The sequence below is a fragment of the Nerophis lumbriciformis genome, linkage group LG18 (assembly GCF_033978685.3).
Source record: "Nerophis lumbriciformis linkage group LG18, RoL_Nlum_v2.1, whole genome shotgun sequence".
NCBI lineage: Eukaryota > Metazoa > Chordata > Actinopteri > Syngnathiformes > Syngnathidae > Nerophis > Nerophis lumbriciformis.
Window position 1 is genome coordinate 12,767,501 of NC_084565.2, and position 21,607 is coordinate 12,789,107.

General features: G+C 43.2%; 2 protein-coding genes across 2 annotated transcripts in view; one reads left to right on the forward strand and one right to left on the reverse strand.

Moving 5' to 3' along the window:
• LOC133617603 (zinc finger protein 385A-like) overlaps window positions 1-7,880 on the reverse strand; it is a 110,652-nt gene extending 102,772 nt beyond the window's left edge. The window contains exon 1 of the mRNA XM_061977682.2: window positions 7,710-7,880. Within this exon, the coding sequence (XP_061833666.1) occupies window positions 7,710-7,719 (10 nt within the window). The 5' untranslated portion in view covers window positions 7,720-7,880. The remainder of the gene's footprint in view (window positions 1-7,709) is intronic.
• The window catches only part of LOC133617606 (uncharacterized), a 240,565-nt gene that overhangs the window by 130,296 nt on the left and 88,662 nt on the right, over window positions 1-21,607 (forward strand). The window lies entirely within an intron of this gene.

Here is a 21,607-nt window from a genome sequence, read left to right on the forward strand (position 1 = left end):
AGAAGGATGTTGTTCTGGCCCCAGGACTTCAAAGCGGAGAGATGACAGGATCTGCCCAATTTCCAGACAAACTCTTTTTGAACTATTTTACAAACTCCTTTTGAACTGACCATTTCTGTGAATTGTTTACGACCTTTTCTGTGAACTTTTTGCGACCTTTGTCCTTTGGAAACAGCCGTGGCCATGTGGTCGGGGAGGGTCCCAAATAAAAGAAGGAGGCATACAATCTTTTGGCAGAGCGGGCTGGAGATTGTAGAAGGATACAATGTCCGGGCGACTCTCCTCAATATATTGAGTCCAAATTGAATTCTGTCCCTGTTTAATTCTTTGCCTCTTGTCTTGTTTAATAGATGTCATCAGTGTTTGAACCTGACAATAACAAAATGTGGGAAAAAAGTGAAGCCCTGTGAATACTTTCCGGATATAGTGGGTGGATATGAGTAATTGTGACAACGTACCGATAACTTCGATAAGATGACTAAAATGGCAAAAAAATATATAATGCTCCAATGTGGAGAGCCTACTCGCACTGTGCTGTAGGTGAGTTAGGGTGAGCAAACCAAGCGCTCCTTTACTCCCCAGACCTCACTGCAAACAAACATGGCGTGGATTGTGTGGGATTTCATCATGGTTTCGAATGTTCTGCAAACATCCCGCAACAAGGGAAAATAAAACATTGAGCTCCAACACATCAAACCAGCATTGCAACGGCGGTGTTTTGAAAGCCTGCGAAGCTTTTAAAGAAAAAGTATAGTAAATCAAAATGTTAAAATAATAACTACAAAAAGGGCTGTGTTGGTGTTGGCTTGAAAAAAAAAAGCAGAAGTATCGTAAGTAAAGGTGCAAGCGACGGCTATTTTGGGTTTGTGTTATGTCAACAACAGCTTATGGCGTGGGCCTCCACTGTCGATATTGGTGGCTGTGCTTGAGAGGCGGAAAAGTTTTGGGCTTTTATTTTAAATAAATAAAGACCTCAAAGCTCCGGACGTGAAATATTCATTGTAGAAAAATAAATAAATGAAAAAAAAAGTCACACAAGATTCACCAAACGCTGCTCGGCACCGAGGGAGACGAGTCATATTCAGCACGTCTTTTCAATGCGTGGATCTTTGCTCCCCGTGATAGACGTGCAGAGAAGAGATGTTCTCAAGGTGATGCACAAAAAGGACGTGTCAGCGTTCTCGTGTGAGGCTAAACCACCGTAAGTCTGATCTAATATTCACTTGTCCTTGTGCTCCAAATCCAACACATTTGCTCCGTTTTGCTCTTGCTGGTGTCTCAGATTAGACTTAAATGTGTCCAAACTATGGCCCGCAGGCGTGTTCAGTTTGGCCCACGAGATGTCACAAGTAGAGATGTCCGATAATGGCTTTTTTGCCGATATCCGATATTCCGATATTGTCCAACTCTTAATTACCGATTCCGATATCAACCTTTACCGATATATACAGTCGTGGAATTAACACATTATTATGACTCATTTTGTTGTGATGCCCCACAACAAAATATATATATATATATATATATATATATATATATATATATATATATATATATATATATATATATATATATTGCATACTTGCCAACCTTGAGACCACTGATTTCGGGAGGTGGGGGGCGTGGTCGGGGTGGGGCGGGGGCGTGGTGGGGGGCGTGGCTAAGAGGGGAGGAGTATATTTACAGCTAGAATTCACCAAGTCAAGTATTTCATATAAATATATATATATATATATATATATATAAGAAATACTTGACTTTCAGTGAATTCTAGCTATATTTATTGTATTATTATATATATAATAATATATATATATATATATATATAATATATATATATATAAATAAAAGAAATACTTAAATTTCAGTGTTCATTTATTTACACATATACACACACATAACACTCATCTACTCATTGTTGAGTTAAGGGTTGAATTGTCCATCCTTGTTCTATTCTCTGTCACTATTTTTCCAACCATACTGAACACCCTTTCGCAGGTACCCAGAAAGGTTTCGAGTACCACCAAAAATACTGAATCTCTGAAGACAGTATAAAAATCTGTGTTAAAGGTGTACAAATACTGTTTGTATAATAAGCATGTTATTGTTTACAAACGAGGGTTAAGAGTTCAGTACTAAAAAAGAAAAAAAAGAATGTGGCTTGAGTACAGTTTTTTAATTGAGCTGCTGCATTTTTTGGTTGGGTTGTTTATTTATTGAGAGTAACTTCTACATTTCTAAAAGGGGAGGAATGTAATAGAGTGATCTATGTTTGTCTGTTGCCATCTCCTGGTGAATGTTGGCTATAGCGTACTGGGGTTACTTTTTGGTTGGCCAACGATTTACGTGGTGTTGCGCACCTGACGTCAAGTGTGTGAGTCTGTTCTGAAGTCTACAGTAAAGAGACGTACTTCATCACCTCGCCTGTTTATTGCCTCCTACTCAATATATTACAACAACATTGCTGTTTACGGCAGACGAACTGCTTTACGGTAGAATAAAACGTGACTGCTGTTGTTGTGTGTTGTTACCGCGCTGGGAGGACGTTAATGAAACTGCCTAACAATAAACCCACATAAGAAACCAAGAACTCGCCCTCCATCATTCTACAGTTATAACGTGATTGGGCAGGTACGCTGTTTATATTGTGGGAAAGCGGACGTGAATACAGGCTGTTGACACGTCACTCAGGTCCGCATGGAGCTGGAAGGGACGTGGCTTCCAGCTCCGCCTGAACTTTGGGAGATTTTCGGGAGAAAATTTGTCCCGGGAGGTTTTCGGGAGAGACGCTGAATTTCGGGAGTCTCCCGGAAAATCCGGGAGGGTTGGCAGGTATGATATATTGTGTGTGTGTGTATATATATATATATATATATATATATATATATATATATATATATATATATATATATATATATATATATATATATATATATATATATATATATATATATACCGTATTTTTCCGAGTATAAGTCGCTCCGGAGTATAAGTCGCACCGGCCGAAAATGCATAATAAAGAAGGAAAAAAACATATATAAGTCGCACTGGAGTATAAGTCGCATTTTTTGGGGAAATGTATTTGATAAAAGCCAACAGCAATAATAGACATTTGAAAATCTGTGCACACGCGGGCCGGACTATTAAAATCCTGGCATTAAAACTAAAAAATAAAGAAAACTTCAGATTGTTTTCTTTGTCTTACTTTGGCCAAAAATAGAACAAGCATATTCTGAAAATATGACAATAAAAATATAGAAAAAAATACCGGCAGGGTTAAAGTTTAGATCCATGAAGGAAAGAAGAAAGTGAATGAACGTTTATAACTGAATACATTTACATATGCATAAAAATGTGTTTTCTTTTGTATTATTTTTTAGAATGAATTAACGTTTATGACAACCTTTTTCCAAAACACAATATAGAATGTGAGATATAACAGGATAACGCATACATTATCATTTGTTTTCAATACAGTTACAAAAAAGTGGGACCCCAAAAATTTACTGTGGGACATAATTTTTATGACTTGATGGGGTTCCCGGGACCCCATTTTGAAAATTCCTAGCGCCAACACTGATGGAGTATTGGTGCGTGCAAAACAGCAGCAGGCGCCTGTGGCCTGCGGGCCGGTTCTAATACTAATCAAATATCATCCCTGGGGGCCATAAATCATTCATTCAGCCTTGACTTTGATATCCCTGAGCTAATCTAATCTATCCATCCATCCATTTTCTACCGCTTGTCCCTTTCGGGGTGGCGGGGGGTCACTGGAGCCTATCTCAGCTGCATTCGGGCGGAAGGCGTTTTACACCCTGGACAAGTCGCCACCTCATCGCAGGGACAACACAGACAGACAGACAACATAATCTAATCCAGTGTTTTTCAACCTTTTTTGAGCCGAGGCACATTTTTTGCGTTGAAAAAATGCGGAGGCACACCACCAGCAGAAATCATAAACTCAGTTGACAGTTAAAAGCATACTTGCCAACCCTCCCGGATTTTCCGGTAGACTCCCGAAATTCAGCGCCTCTCCCGAAAACCTCCCGGGACAAATTTTCTCCCGAAAATCTCCCGAAATTCAGGCGGACTCAGGTCCATGAGGACCTGAGTCCGCTAACCCACAATATAACCAGCATACCTGCCCAATCACGTTATGCATCATCAGAGTTCAGCATGGTTAGAAAAATAGTGACAGAGAATAGAACAAGGATGGACAATTCAACCCTTAACTCAACAATGAGTAGATGAGTGGTATGTGTGTGTATATACAGGTAAAAGCCAGTAAATTAGAATATTTTGAAAAACTTGATTTATTTCAGTAATTGCATTCAAAAGGTGTAACTTGTACATTATATTTATTCATTGCACACAGACTGATGCATTCAAATGTCTATTTCATTTAATTTTGATGATTTGAAGTGGCAACAAATGAAAATCCAAAATTCCGTGTGTCACAAAATTAGAATATTACTTAAGGCTAATACAAAAAAGGGATTTTTAGAAATGTTGGCCAACTGAAAAGTATGAAAATGAAAAATATGAGCATGTACAATACTCAATACTTGGTTGGAGCTCCTTTTGCCTCAATTACTGCGTTAATGCGGCGTGGCATGGAGTCGATGGGTTTCTGGCACTGCTCAGGTGTTATGAGAGCCCAGGTTGCTCTGATAGTGGCCTTCAACTCTTCTGCGTTTTTGGGTCTGGCATTCTGCATCTTCCTTTTCACAATACCCCACAGATTTTCTATGGGGCTAAGGTCAGGGGAGTTGGCGGGCCAATTTAGAACAGAAATACCATGGTCCGTAAACCAGGCACGGGTAGATTTTGCGCTGTGTGCAGGCGCCAAGTCCTGTTGGAACTTGAAATCTCCATCTCCATAGAGCAGGTCAGCAGCAGGAAGCATGAAGTGCTCTAAAACTTGCTGGTAGACGGCTGCGTTGACCCTGGATCTCAGGAAACAGAGTGGACCGACACCAGCAGATGACATGGCACCCCAAACCATCACTGATGGTGGAAACTTTACACTAGACTTCAGGCAACGTGGATCCTGTGCCTCTCCTGTCTTCCTCCAGACTCTGGGACCTCGATTTCCAAAGGAAATGCAAAATTTGCATGGTTGGGTGATGGTTTGGGGTGCCATGTCATCTGCTGGTGTCGGTCCACTCTGTTTCCTGAGATCCAGGGTCAACGCAGCCGTCTACCAGCAAGTTTTAGAGCACTTCATGCTTCCTGCTGCTGACCTGCTCTATGGAGATGGAGATTTCAAGTTCCAACAGGACTTGGCGCCTGCACACAGCGCAAAATCTACCCGTGCCTGGTTTACGGACCATGGTATTTCTGTTCTAAATTGGCCCGCCAACTCCCCTGACCTTAGCCCCATAGAAAATCTGTGGGGTATTGTGAAAAGGAAGATGCAGAATGCCAGACCCAAAAACGCAGAAGAGTTGAAGGCCACTATCAGAGCAACCTGGGCTCTCATAACACCTGAGCAGTGCCAGAAACTCATCGACTCCATGCCACGCCGCATTAACGCAGTAATTGAGGCAAAAGGAGCTCCAACCAAGTATTGAGTATTGTACATGCTCATATTTTTCATTTTCATACTTTTCAGTTGGCCAACATTTCTAAAAATCCCTTTTTTGTATTAGCCTTAAGTAATATTCTAATTTTGTGACACACGGAATTTTGGATTTTCATTTGTTGCCGCTTCAAATCATCAAAATTAAATGAAATAAACATTTGAATGCATCAGTCTGTGTGCAATGAATAAATATAATGTACAAGTTACACCTTTTGAATGCAATTACTGAAATAAATCAAGTTTTTCAAAATATTCTAATTTACTGGCTTTTACCTGTATATATATATATATATGTAATAAATAAATAAATAAATATATATATATATATATATATATATATATATAGCTAGAATTCACTGAAAGTCAAGTATTTCTTATATATATATTTCTTAACCACGCCCCCAACCACGCCCCCCGCCCCCACCCCCGACTACCCCCCACCTCCCGAAATCGGAGGTCTCAAAGTTGGCAGTATGGCTTCAATGCCTTTCCTTAAGGGCACTTACCTTTTGTTTTTTTTTTGTTTTAGCATCAGACACCTTTTTACCTGCATTTACAAAGCAATTAGCAACCTGCTGCCACCTACTGATATGGAAGAGTATTACACGGTTACTCTGCCGAGCTCTAGACAGCACCGACACTCAACAACAACACATCATTTGCAGACTATAATTACTGGTTTGCAAAAAATGTTTTCAACCCAAATATGTGGAATTAGATCATTTTATTTGGTGTCAGACTAATTGTAAGTTCTGTTTTTCTAATTTAGTTCTGACGGCATTATTTTGGCATCGTTGTTAACGAGAAGAAGGCGTGGCTGAATTAAATGTCTGTGGGAGAAGAAGGAACAACTTGAGCCTTGATTAAGACCTCGGAGGGAATAACAGTAACTAAACGGTAAAATTAGTTAAGTATAAGGTCAAATAAAGTAACTAAACGTGAAATAACTTAAAAGGTAAATAAAAAGGTAAAACAAAGTATAGAAGTAAAATATGTTAAATAGTAAGAAAGATAAAGGTAACATTTGTTAAATAGATGGTCAAATAAAGTAAATAAAAAGGTAAAACAAGGAGTACAGAAGGTATATAAAGGTTAAATAGAAGTAAATAATCAATAATAATCAAGTAAATAAAAGTAAAATAAGTTAAATACAAGGTCAAATAGAAAGGTAAACAAGGAGTATGGAAGGTTAAAAACAAAGTAGAAGGTAAAAAGTAAGTAAATAAAGCTAAAGTAAGTTATGTTCCTTCTTGACTGCACTTAAATGTAGAATATATTTATATTATTTATATATTTAATATATTATATATATTATGTCTATCTGTGTTGGCCCTGCGATGAGGTGGCGACTTGTCCAGGGTGTACCCCGCCTTCCGCCCGATTGTAGCTGAGATAGGCTCCAGCGCCCCCCCGCGACCCCGAAGGGAATAAGCGGTAGAAAATGGATGGATGGATAGATCATCTCCAACGGCACACCAGACTGTATCTCACGGCACACTGGTTGAAAAACACTGATCTAATCTAATCAAACACAAATGGTGGTTGCAAGGAACGGCACTTTGACGCCAACTGGTGGTGAAGTTGCATACTGCAACGCTCTCCCCCCTCCCCCCTCCCCCCCCCCCCCCCCTCAGACAAGGAAAAGAAACTAGGATGACCTTCAAGCCTCCTGGTATGTGCAACGTGAGTCATGGTAAGGACACGCTATACGACACGATACTCACCGAGCACTGCAAGGTCGACATGTTGGAGGCGTTTACATTTCACAGTAAATATGGGCTACTGTGGAAACGTGGCGTGGTGAGATGGTGGGCTTTGTAACATAAAGACACCTGCTAAATGTGTTCATGTTTTTTGTTTTTGTTGTTCCATACCAAATAAAGCAAAACACACATTTCCACTGCAGACGCAGCCTTTGTAATCATAATTATATTAATTAGGTTGAATATAATTACTGATTGTGTTAGGTCAGTGAACTATCCATCTTATTAAGGATCTGTCTCTAAAATCCTTTGGAAAATGAGTGTTATGCATGGATTCTCTTCCATTGTTTACAAGGCTGTGATGCATCACGTGTGTCAAAGTTGCCCAGCAAAAAAGTTGAAAGGAAAACGTGGTCTCTCACCTAAGATCATCCTGTATCCTTCCGTCAACTTCCGTGCGTCCACAATGTCGCCTCCTCTAAAGTGTGCCAAAGCCGGAGCCTCTCTCACAAGTCTGCATCAATGCGTAAGAAGCATCCTGTGCTCTGCATCCGGATGCCGCCGCTTGCCTGTGGTCCACAGTGGAGGCGCGTTAGTCCTGGCTGCGACGAGGCGACGCACGTGATGTATTCACTGGGAGAAGCTGGCTCCGGCGGGAGGAACAACAACAGAGGAAAGAGCTGAGGTGAAGCTCTGCTGCGCTCTCTCCTTCTCGCACATATTTAGGGGTTGGGTATAACCTAAAAGGCACCTTGCACTGCCGAGCTGTGATTGGCTGCGGGCTCGGCCAATGAGAGCGCACATTGTTGTGCATCTTTCCTGGGGTTTTTGAATGGGGAGGTTATTTTAAAGTTAAAGTCACACACACACACACTAGGTGTGGTGAAATGACCCTCTGCGTTTGACCCATCCCCTTGTTCCACCCCCTGGGAGGTGAGGGGAGCAGTGAGCAGCAGCGGTGGCCGCGCTCGGGAATCATTTTGGTGATTCAAGCACCCTAACACTCAACTTTTGCTTTTGCGCCGGCACCTCTGAGCGAACATTACCATATTTTCCAGACTACAGACTATAGTACAATCCGCACCCACTACATTTTAGAAAATGTTACTTTTTTCCCTACACTTTGAACCCTGCGGCTTATAAAACGATGCCGTTGGCGTTCAATAGTTTTTTTCAAAAGCAGAGGACTGAAATGGTGTGTTTTTGTTCGTGACTTTCACTATTTTGTTAGATCCACTATGGACTGGACTCTCACTATTATGTTAGATCCACTATGGACTGGACTCTCACACTATTATGTCAGATCCACTATGGACTGGACTCTCACACTATTATGTTAGATCCACTATGGACTGGACTCTCACTATTATGTTAGATCCACTATGGACTGGACTCTCACTATTATGTTGGATCCACTATGGACTGGACTCTCACTATTATGTTAGATCCACTATGGACTGGACTCTCACTATTATGTTAGATCCACTATGGACTGGACTCTCACTATTATGTTAGATCCACTATGGACTGGACTCTCACACTATTATGTTAGATCCACTATGGACTGGACTCTCACTATTATGTTAGATCCACTATGGACTGGACTCTCACAGTATTATGTTAGATCCACTATGGACTGGACTCACACTATTATGTTAGATCCACTATGGACTGGACTCTCACACTATTATGTTAGATCCACTATGGACTGGACTCTCACTATTATGTTAGATCCACTATGGACTGGACTCTCACTATTATGTTGGATCCACTATGGACTGGACTCTCACTATTATGTTAGATCCACTATGGACTGGACTCTCACTATTATGTTAGATCCACTATGGACTGGACTCTCACTATTATGTTGGATCCACTATGGACTGGACTCTCACTATTATGTTAGATCCACTATGGACTGGACTCTCACACTATTATGTTAGATCCACTATGGACTGGACTCTCACTATTATGTTAGATCCACTATGGACTGGACTCTCACAGTATTATGTTAGATCCACTATGGACTGGACTCTCACTATTATGTTAGATCCACTATGGACTGGACTCTCACAGTATTATGTTAGATCCACTATGGACTGGACTCTCACTATTATGTTAGATCCACTGTGGACTGGACTCTCACTATTATGTTGGATCCACTATGGACTGGACTCTCACTATTATGTTAGATCCACTATGGACTGGACTCTCACACTATTATGTTAGATCCACTATGGACTGGACTCTCACACTATTATGTTAGATCCACTATGGACTGGACTCTCACTATTATGTTAGATCCACTATGGACTGGACTCTCACAGTATTATGTTAGATCCACTATGGACTGGACTCTCACTATTATGTTAGATCCACTATGGACTGGACTCTCACTATTATGTTGGATCCACTATGGACTGGACTCTCACTATTATGTTAGATCCACTATGGACTGGACTCTCACACTATTATGTTAGATCCACTATGGACTGGACTCTCACTATTATGTTAGATCCACTATGGACTGGACTCTCACAGTATTATGTTAGATCCACTATGGACTGGACTCACACTATTATGTTAGATCCACTATGGACTGGACTCTCACACTATTATGTTAGATCCACTATGGACTGGACTCTCACTATTATGTTAGATCCACTATGGACTGGACTCTCACTATTATGTTGGATCCACTATGGACTGGACTCTCACTATTATGTTAGATCCACTATGGACTGGACTCTCACTATTATGTTGGATCCACTATGGACTGGACTCTCTCACTATTATGTTAGATCCACTATGGACTGGACTCTCACACTATTATGTTAGATCCACTATGGACTGGACTCTCACACTATTAACTAGATCCACTATGGACTGGACTCTCACTATTATGTTAGATCCACTATGGACTGGACTCTCACACTATTTTAAAGTTAAGGTTAAAAGTGCCACTGATAGTCACACACACACACACTAGGTGTGGTGAAATGACCCTCTGCGTTTGACCCATCCCTTTGCTCCACCCCCTGGGAGGTGAGGGGAGCAGTGAGCAGCAGCGATGGCCGCGCTTGGGAATCATTTTGGTGATTCAAGCACCCTAACACTCAACTTTTGCGCCGGCACCTCTGAGCGAACATTACCATATTTTCCAGACTATAGAGCCCACCGGTGTACAATCCGCACCCACTACATTTGAGAAAATGTTACTTTTCTTCCTACACTTTGAACCCTGCGGCTTATAAAACGATGCCGTTGGCGTTCAATAGTTTTTTTTCAAAAGCAGAGGACTGAAATGGTGTGTTTTTGTTCGTGACTTTCACTATTTTGTTAGATCCACTATGGACTGGACTCTCACACTATTATGTTAGATCCACTATGGACTGGACTCTCACTATCATGTTAGATCCACTATGGACTGGACTCTCACTATTATGTTAGATCCACTATGGACTGGACTCTCACTATTATGTTAGATCCACTATGGACTGGACTCTCACTATTATGTTAGATCCACTATGGACTGGACTCTCACACTATTATGTTAGATCCACTATGGACTGGACTCTCACAATATTATGTTGGATCCACTATGGACTGGACTCTCACAATATTATGTTAGATCCACTATGGACTGGACTCTCACAATATTATGTTAGATCCACTATGGACTGTCCATCCATCCATCCATCTTCTTCCGCTTATCCGAGGTCGGGTCGCGGGGGCAGCAGCCTAAGCAGGGAAGCCCAGACTTTCCTCTCCCCAGCCACTTCGTCCAGCTCCTCCCGGGGGATCCCGAGGCGTTCCCAGGCCAGCCGGGATACATAGTCTTCCCAAAGTGTCCTGGGTCTTCCCCGTGGCCTCCTACCGGTCGGACGTGCCCGAAACACCTCCCGAGGGAGGCGTTCGGGTGGCATCCTGACCAGATGCCCGAACCACCTCATCTGGCTCCTCTCGATATGGAGGAGCAGCGGCTTTACTTTGAGCTCCCCCCGGATGACAGAGCTTCTCACCCTATCTCTAAGGGAGAGCCCCGCCACCCGGCGGAGGAAACTCATTTCGGCCGCTTGTACCCGTGATCTTGTCCTTTCGGTCATGACCCAAAGCTCATGACCATAGGTGAGGATGGGAACGTAGATCGACCGGTAAATCGAGAGCTTTGCCTTCTGGCTCAGCTCCTTCTTCACCACAACGGATCGATACAGCGTCCGCATTACTGAAGATGCCGCACCGATCCGCCTGTCGATCTCACGATCCACTCTTCCCTCACTCGTGAACAAGACTCCGAGGTACTTGAACTCCTCCACTTGGGGCAAGATCTCCTCCCCAACCCGGAGATGGCACTCCACCCTTTTCCGGGCGAGAACCATGGACTCGGATTTGGAGGTGCTGATTCCCATCCCAGTCGCTTCACACTCGGCTGCGAACCGATCCAGTGAGAGCTGAAGATCTTGGCCAGATGAAGCCATCAGGACCACATCATCTGCAAAAAGCAGAGACCTAATCCTGCAGCCACCAAACCAGATACCCTCAACGCCCTGACTGCGCCTAGAAATTCTGTCCATAAAGGTTATGAACAGAATCGGTGACAAAGGGCAGCCCTGGCGGAGTCCAACCCTCACTGGAAATGTGTCCGACTTACTGCCGGCAATGCGGACCAAGCTCTGACACCGATTATACAGGGAGCGAACCGCCACAATAAGACAGTCCGTTACCCCATACTCTCTGAGCACTCCCCACAGGACTTCCCGGGTACACGGTCGAATGCCTTCTCCAAGTCCACAAAGCACATGTAGACTGGTTGGGCAAACTCCCATGCACCCTCAAGGACCCTGCCGAGAGTATAGAGCTGGTCCACAGTTCCACGACCAGGACGAAAACCACACTGTTCCTCCTGAATCCGAGGTTCGACTATCCGGCGTAGCCTCCTCTCCAGTACACCTGAATAGACCTTACCGGGAAGGCTGAGGAGTGTGATCCCACGATAGTTGGAACACACCCTCCGGTTCCCCTTCTTAAAGAGAGGAACCACCACCCCGGTCTGCCAATCCAGAGGTACCGCCCCCGATGTCCACGCGATGTTGCAGAGTCTTGTCAACCAAGACAGCCCCACAACATCCAGAGCCTTAAGGAACTCCGGGCGGATCTCATCCACCCCCGGGGCCTTGCCACCGAGGAGCTTTTTAACTACCTCGGCAACCTCAGCCCCAGAAATAGGAGAGCCCACCACAGATTCCCCAGGCCCTGCTTCCTCATAGGAAGACGTGCTGGTAGGATTGAGGAGGTCTTCGAAGTATTCTCTCCACCGATCCACAACATCCGCAGTCGAGGTCAACAGAGCACCATCCCCACCATACACGGTGTTGACACTGCACTGCTTCCCCTTCCTGAGGCGGCGGATGGTGGTCCAGAATTGCTTCGAAGCCGTCCGGAAGTCTTTTTCCATGGCCTCACCGAACTCCTCCCATGTCCGAGTTTTTGCCTCCGCGACCGCTGAAGCCGCACACCGCTTGGCCTGTCGGTACCTGTCTGCTGCGTCAGGAGTCCCATGAGCCAAAAGAACCCGATAGGACTCCTTCTTCAGCTTGACGGCATCCCTCACCGCCGGTGTCCACCAACGGGTTCTAGGATTACCGCCACGACAGGCACCAACTACCTTGCGGCCACAGCTCCAATCGGCCGCCTCGACAACAGAGGTACGGAACATCGTCCACTCGGACTCAATGTCCAGCGCCTCCCTCGGGACATGTTCAAAGTTCTTCCGGAGGTGGGAATTGAAACTCTCTCTGACAGGAGACTCTGCCAGGCGTTCCCAGCAAACCCTCACAATGCGTTTGGGCCTGCCAGGTCTGTCCGGCATCCTCCCCCACCATCGCAGCCAACTCACCACCAGGTGGTGATCGGTAGAAAGCTCCGCCCCTCTCTTCACCCGGGTGTCCAAAACATGAGACCGCAAATCCGATGACACAACTACAAAGTCGATCATGGAACTGCGGCCTAGGGTGTCCTGGTGCCAAGTGCACATATGGACACCCTTATGTTTGAACATGGTGTTTGTTATTGACAATCCGTGACGAGCACAAAAGTCCAATAACAAAACACCACTCGGGTTCAGATCCGGGCGGCCATTCTTCCCAATCACGCCTCTCCAGGTTTCACTGTCGTTGCCAACATGAGCGTTGAAGTCCCCCAGTAGAACGAGGGAATCACCCGGGGGAGCACTCTCCAGTACTCCCTCTAGTGAATCCAAAAAGGGTGGGTAATCTGAACTGCCGTTGGGCGCGTAAGCGCAAACAACAGTCAGGACCCGTCCCCCCACCCGAAGGCGGAGGGAGGCTACCCTCTCGTCCACCGGGTTGAACTCCAACGTGCAGGCTTTGAGCCGAGGGGAAACAAGAATTGCCACCCCAGCCCGTCGCCTCTCATTGCCGGCAACGCCAGAATGGAAGAGAGTCCAACCCCTGTCAAGAGAACTGGTTCCAGAGCCCTTGCTGTGCGTCGAAGTGAGTCCGACTATATCTAGCCGGAACTTCTCCACCTCACGCACTAGCTCAGGCTCCTTCCCCCCCAGCGAGGTGACGTTCCACGTCCCAAGAGCTAGCTTATGTAGCCGAGGATCGGACCGCCAAGTGCCCTGCCCTCGGCTTCCGCCCAGCTCACATTGCACCCGACCTCTATGGCCCCTGCTATGGGTGGTGAGCCCATTGGAGGGGGGACCCATGTTGCCTCTTCGGGCTGTGCCCGGCCGGGCCCCATGGGGACAGGCCCGGCCACCAGGCGCTCGCCATCGGACACTCACTATTATGTTAGATCCACTATGGACTGGACTCTCACACTATTATGTTAGATCCACTATGGACTGGACTCTCACTATTATGTTAGATCCACTATGGACTGGACTCTCACACTATTATGTTAGATCCACTATGGACTGGACTCTCACACTATTATGTTAGATCCACTATGGACTGGACTCTCACAATTTTATGTTAGATCCACTATGGACTGGACTCTCACACTATTATCTAGATCTACTATGGACTGAACTCTCACTATTATGTTAGATCCACTATGGACTGGACTCTCACTATTATGTTAGATCCACTATGGACTGAACTCTCACTATTATGTTAGATCCACTATGGACTGGACTCTCACTATTATGTTAGATCCACTATGGACTGGACTCTCACACTATTATGTTAGATCCACTATGGACTGGACTCTCACACTATTATGTTAGATCCACTAAGGACTGGACTCTCACACTATTATGTTAGATCCACTATGGACTGGACTCTCACACTATTATGTTAGATCCACTATGGACTGGACTCTCACAATATTATGTTGGATCCACTATGGACTGGACTCTCACAATATTATGTTAGATCCACTATGGACTGGACTCTCACAATATTATGTTAGATCCACTATGGACTGGACTCTCACTATTATGTTAGATCCACTATGGACTGGACTCTCACACTATTATGTTAGATCCACTATGGACTGGACTCTCACATTATTATGTTAGATCCACTATGGACTGGACTCTCACACTATTATGTTAGATCCACTATGGACTGGACTCTCACAATTTTATGTTAGATCCACTATGGACTGGACTCTCACACTATTATCTAGATCTACTATGGACTGAACTCTCACTATTATGTTAGATCCACTATGGACTGGACTCTCACTATTATGTTAGATCCACTATGGACTGAACTCTCACTATTATGTTAGATCCACTATGGACTGGACTCTCACACTATTATGTTAGATCCACTAAGGACTGGACTCTCACACTATTATGTTAGATCCACTATGGACTGGACTCTCACACTATTATGTTAGATCCACTATGGACTGGACTCTCACACTATTATGTTAGATCCACTATGGACTGGACTCTCACACTATTATGTTAGATCCACTAAGGACTGGACTCTCACACTATTATGTTAGATCCACTATGGACTGGACTCTCACACTATTATGTTAGATCCACTATGGACTGAACTCTCACTATTATGTTAGATCCACTATGGACTGGACTCTCACTATTATGTTAGATCCACTATGGACTGGACTCTCACACTATTATGTTAGATCCACTATGGACTGGACTCTCTCACTATTATGTTAGATCCACTATGGACTGGACTCTCACACTATTATGTTAGATCCACTATGGACTGGACTCTCACTATTTTATGTTAGATCCACTAAGGACTGGACTATCACACGATCATGTTAGATCCACTATGGACTGGACTCTCACTATTTGATGTTAGATCCACTAAGGACTGGACTCTCACACTATTATGTTAGATCCACTATGGACTGAACTCTCACTATTATGTTAGATCCACTATGGACTGGACTCTCCCTATTATGTTAGATCCACTATGGACTGGACTCTCACACTATTATGTTAGATCCACTATGGACTGGACTCTCTCACTATTATGTTAGATCCACTATGGACTGGACTCTCACACTATTATGTTAGATCCACTATGGACTGGACTCTCACTATTTTATGTTAGATCCACTAAGGACTGGACTCTCACACTATTATGTTAGATCCACTATGGACTGGACTCTCACTATTTGATGTTAGATCCACTAAGGACTGGACTCTCACACTATTATGTTAGATCCACTATGGACTGGACTCTCACACTAGTATGTTAGATCCACTATGGACTGGACTCTCTCACTATTATGTTAGATCCACTATGGACTGGACTCTCACACTATTATGTTAGATCCACTATGGACTGGACTCTCACTATTTTATGTTAGATCCACTAAGGACTGGACTCTCACACTATTATGTTAGATCCACTATGGACTGGACTCTCACTATTTTATGTTAGATCCACTAAGGACTGGACTCTCACACTATTATGTTAGACCCACTATGGACTGGACTCTCACTATTTTATGTTAGATCCACTAAGGACTGGACTCTCACACTATTATGTTAGATCCACTATGGACTGGACTCTCACTATTTTATGTTAGATCCACTAAGGACTGGACTCTCACACTATTATGTTAGATCCACTATGGACTGGACTCTCACACTATTTTAAAGTTAAGGTTAAAAGTGCCACTGATAGTCACACACACACACTAGGTGTGGCAAAATTACCCTCTGCATTTGACCCATCCCTTGTTCCACCCCCTGGGAGGTGAGGGGAGCAGTGAGCAGCAGCAGTGAGCAGCAGCGGTGGCCGCGCTCGGGAATCATTTTGGTGATTCAAGCACCCTAACACTCAACTTTTGCGCCGGCACCTCTGAGCGAACATTACCATATTTTCCAGACTATAGAGCGCACCGGTGTACAATCCGCACCCACTACATTTTAGAAAATGTTACTTTTTTCTCCTACACTTTGAACCCTGCGGCTTATAAAACGATGCCGTTGGCGTTCAATAGTTTTTTTCAAAAGCAGAGGACTGAAATGGTGTGTTTTTGTTTGTGACTTTCACTATTTTGTTAGATCCACTATGGACTGGACTCTCACACTATTATGTTAGATCCACTATGGACTGGACTCTCACTATTATGTTAGATCCACTACGGACTGGACCCTCACAATTTTATGTTAGATCCACTATGGACTGGACTCTCACAATTTTATGTTAGATCCACTAAGGACTGGACTCTCACACTATTATGTTAGATCCACTATGGACTGGACTCTCACTATTATGTTAGATCTACTATGGACTGGACTCTCACTATTATGTTAGATCCACTATGGACTGGACTCTCACACTATTATGTTAGATCCACTATGGACTGGACTCTCACACTATTGTGTTAGATCCACTATGGACTGGACTCTCACACTATTATGTTAGATCCACTATGGACTGGACTCTCACATTATTATGTTAGATCCACTATGGACTGGACTCTCACACTATTATGTTAGATCCACTATGGACTGGACTCTCACAATTTTATGTTAGATCCACTATGGACTGGACTCTCACACTATTATCTAGATCTACTATGGACTGAACTCTCACTATTATGTTAGATCCACTATGGACTGGACTCTCACTATTATGTTAGATCCACTATGGACTGAACTCTCACTATTATGTTAGATCTACTATGGACTGGACTCTCACTATTATGTTAGATCCACTATGGACTGGACTCTCACACTATTATGTTAGATCCACTAAGGACTGGACTCTCACACTATTATGTTAGATCCACTATGGACTGGACTCTCACACTATTATGTTAGATTCACTAAGGACTGGACTCTCACACTATTATGTTAGATCCACTATGGACTGGACTCTCACACTATTATGTTAGATCCACTAAGGACTGGACTCTCACACTATTATGTTAGATCCACTATGGACTGGACTCTCACACTATTATGTTAGATCCACTATGGACTGGACTCTCACACTATTATGTTAGATCCACTAAGGACTGGACTCTCACACTATTATGTTAGATCCACTATGGACTGGACTCTCACACTATTATGTTAGATCCACTATGGACTGAACTCTCACTATTATGTTAGATCCACTATGGACTGGACTCTCACTATTATGTTAGATCCACTATGGACTGGACTCTCACACTATTATGTTAGATCCACTATGGACTGGACTCTCTCACTATTATGTTAGATCCACTATGGACTGGACTCTCACACTATTGTGTTAGATCCACTATGGACTGGACTCTCACACTATTATGTTAGATCCACTATGGACTGGACTCTCTCACTATTATGTTAGATCCACTATGGACTGGACTGTCACTATTTTATGTTAGATCCACTATGGACTGGAATCTCACTATTTGATGTTAGATCCACTAAGGACTGGACTCTCACACTATTATGTTAGATCCACTATGGACTGAACTCTCACTATTATGTTAGATCCACTATGGACTGGACTCTCACTATTATGTTAGATCCACTATGGACTGGACTCTCACACTATTATGTTAGATCCACTATGGACTGGACTCTCTCACTATTATGTTAGATCCACTATGGACTGGACTCTCACACTATTATGTTAGATCCACTATGGACTGGACTCTCAGTATTTTATGTTAGATCCACTAAGGACTGGACTCTCACACTATTATGTTAGATCCACTATGGACTGGACTCTCACTATTTGATGTTAGATCCACTATGGACTGGACTCTCACACTATTATGTTAGATCCACTATGGACTGGACTCTCACAATATTATGTTAGATCCACTATGGACTGGACTCTCACTATTATGTTAGATCCACTATGGACTGGACTCTCACACTATTATGTTAGATCCACTATGGACTGGACTCTCACATTATTATGTTAGATCCACTATGGACTGGACTCTCACACTATTATGTTAGATCCACTATGGACTGGACTCTCACAATTTTATGTTAGATCCACTATGGACTGGACTCTCACACTATTATCTAGATCTACTATGGACTGAACTCTCACTATTATGTTAGATCCACTATGGACTGGACTCTCACTATTATGTTAGATCCACTATGGACTGAACTCTCACTATTATGTTAGATCCACTATGGACTGGACTCTCACTATTATGTTAGATCCACTATGGACTGGACTCTCACACTATTATGTTAGATCCACTAAGGACTGGACTCTCACACTATTATGTTAGATCCACTATGGACTGGACTCTCACACTATTATGTTAGATTCACTAAGGACTGGACTCTCACACTATTATGTTAGATCCACTATGGACTGGACTCTCACACTATTATGTTAGATCCACTAAGGACTGGACTCTCACACTATTATGTTAGATCCACTATGGACTGGACTCTCACACTATTATGTTAGATCCACTATGGACTGGACTCTCACACTATTATGTTAGATCCACTATGGACTGGACTCTCACACTATTATGTTAGATCCACTAAGGACTGGACTCTCACACTATTATGTTAGATCCACTATGGACTGGACTCTCACACTATTATGTTAGATCCACTATGGACTGAACTCTCACTATTATGTTAGATCCACTATGGACTGGACTCTCACTATTATGTTAGATCCACTATGGACTGGACTCTCACACTATTATGTTAGATCCACTATGGACTGGACTCTCTCACTATTATGTTAGATCCACTATGGACTGGACTCTCACACTATTATGTTAGATCCACTATGGACTGGACTCTCACTATTTTATGTTAGATCCACTAAGGACTGGACTCTCACACTATCATGTTAGATCCACTATGGACTGGACTCTCACTATTTGATGTTAGATCCACTAAGGACTGGACTCTCACACTATTATGTTAGATCCACTATGGACTGAACTCTCACTATTATGTTAGATCCACTATGGACTGGACTCTCACTATTATGTTAGATCCACTATGGACTGGACTCTCACACTATTATGTTAGATCCACTATGGACTGGACTCTCTCACTATTATGTTAGATCCACTATGGACTGGACTCTCACACTATTATGTTAGATCCACTATGGACTGGACTCTCACTATTTTATGTTAGATCCACTAAGGACTGGACTCTCACACTATTATGTTAGATCCACTATGGACTGGACTCTCACTATTTGATGTTAGATCCACTAAGGACTGGACTCTCACACTATTATGTTAGATCCACTATGGACTGGACTCTCACACTAGTATGTTAGATCCACTATGGACTGGACTCTCTCACTATTATGTTAGATCCACTATGGACTGGACTCTCACACTATTATGTTAGATCCACTATGGACTGGACTCTCACTATTTTATGTTAGATCCACTAAGGACTGGACTCTCACACTATTATGTTAGATCCACTATGGACTGGACTCTCACTATTTTATGTTAGATCCACTAAGGACTGGACTCTCACACTATTATGTTAGACCCACTATGGACTGGACTCTCACTATTTTATGTTAGATCCACTAAGGACTGGACTCTCACACTATTATGTTAGATCCACTATGGACTGGACTCTCACTTTTTTATGTCAGATCCACTAAGGACTGGACTCTCACACTATTATGTTAGATCCACTATGGACTGGACTCTCACACTATTTTAAAGTTTAGGTTAAAAGTGCCACTGATAGTCACACACACAAACTAGGTGTGGCAAAATTACCCTCTGCATTTGACCCATCCCTTGTTCCACCCCCTGGGAGGTGAGGGGAGCAGTGAGCAGCAGCAGTGAGCAGCAGCGGTGGCCGCGCTCGGGAATCATTTTGGTGATTCAAGCACCCTAACACTCAACTTTTGCGCCGGCACCTTTGAGTGAACATTACCATATTTTCCAGACTATAGAGCGCACCGGTGTACAATCCGCACCCACTACATTTTAGAAAATGTTACTTTTTTCTCCTACACTTTGAACCCTGCGGCTTATAAAACGATGCCGTTGGCGTTCAATAGTTTTTTTCAAAAGCAGAGGACTGAAATGGTGTGTTTTTGTTTGTGACTTTCACTATTTTGTTAGATCCACTATGGACTGGACTCTCACACTATTATGTTAGATCCACTATGGACTGGACTCTCACTATTATGTTAGATCCACTACGGACTGGACCCTCACAATTTTATGTTAGATCCACTATGGACTGGACTCTCACAATTTTATGTTAGATCCACTAAGGACTGGACTCTCACACTATTATGTTAGATCCACTATGGACTGGACTCTCACTATTATGTTAGATCTACTATGGACTGGACTCTCACTATTATGTTAGATCCACTATGGACTGGACTCTCACACTATTATGTTAGATCCACTATGGACTGGACTCTCACTATTATGTTAGATCCACTATGGACTGGACTCTCACACTATTGTGTTAGATCCACTATGGACTGGACTCTCACATTATTATGTTAGATCCACTATGGACTGGACTCTCACACTATTATGTTAGATCCACTATGGACTGGACTCTCACAATTTTATGTTAGATCCACTATGGACTGGACTCTCACACTATTATCTAGATCTACTATGGACTGAACTCTCACTATTATGTTAGATCCACTATGGACTGGACTCTCACTATTATGTTAGATCCACTATGGACTGAACTCTCACTATTATGTTAGATCCACTATGGACTGGACTCTCACTATTATGTTAGATCCACTATGGACTGGACTCTCACACTATTATGTTAGATCCACTAAGGACTGGACTCTCACACTATTATGTTAGATCCACTATGGACTGGACTCTCACACTATTATGTTAGATT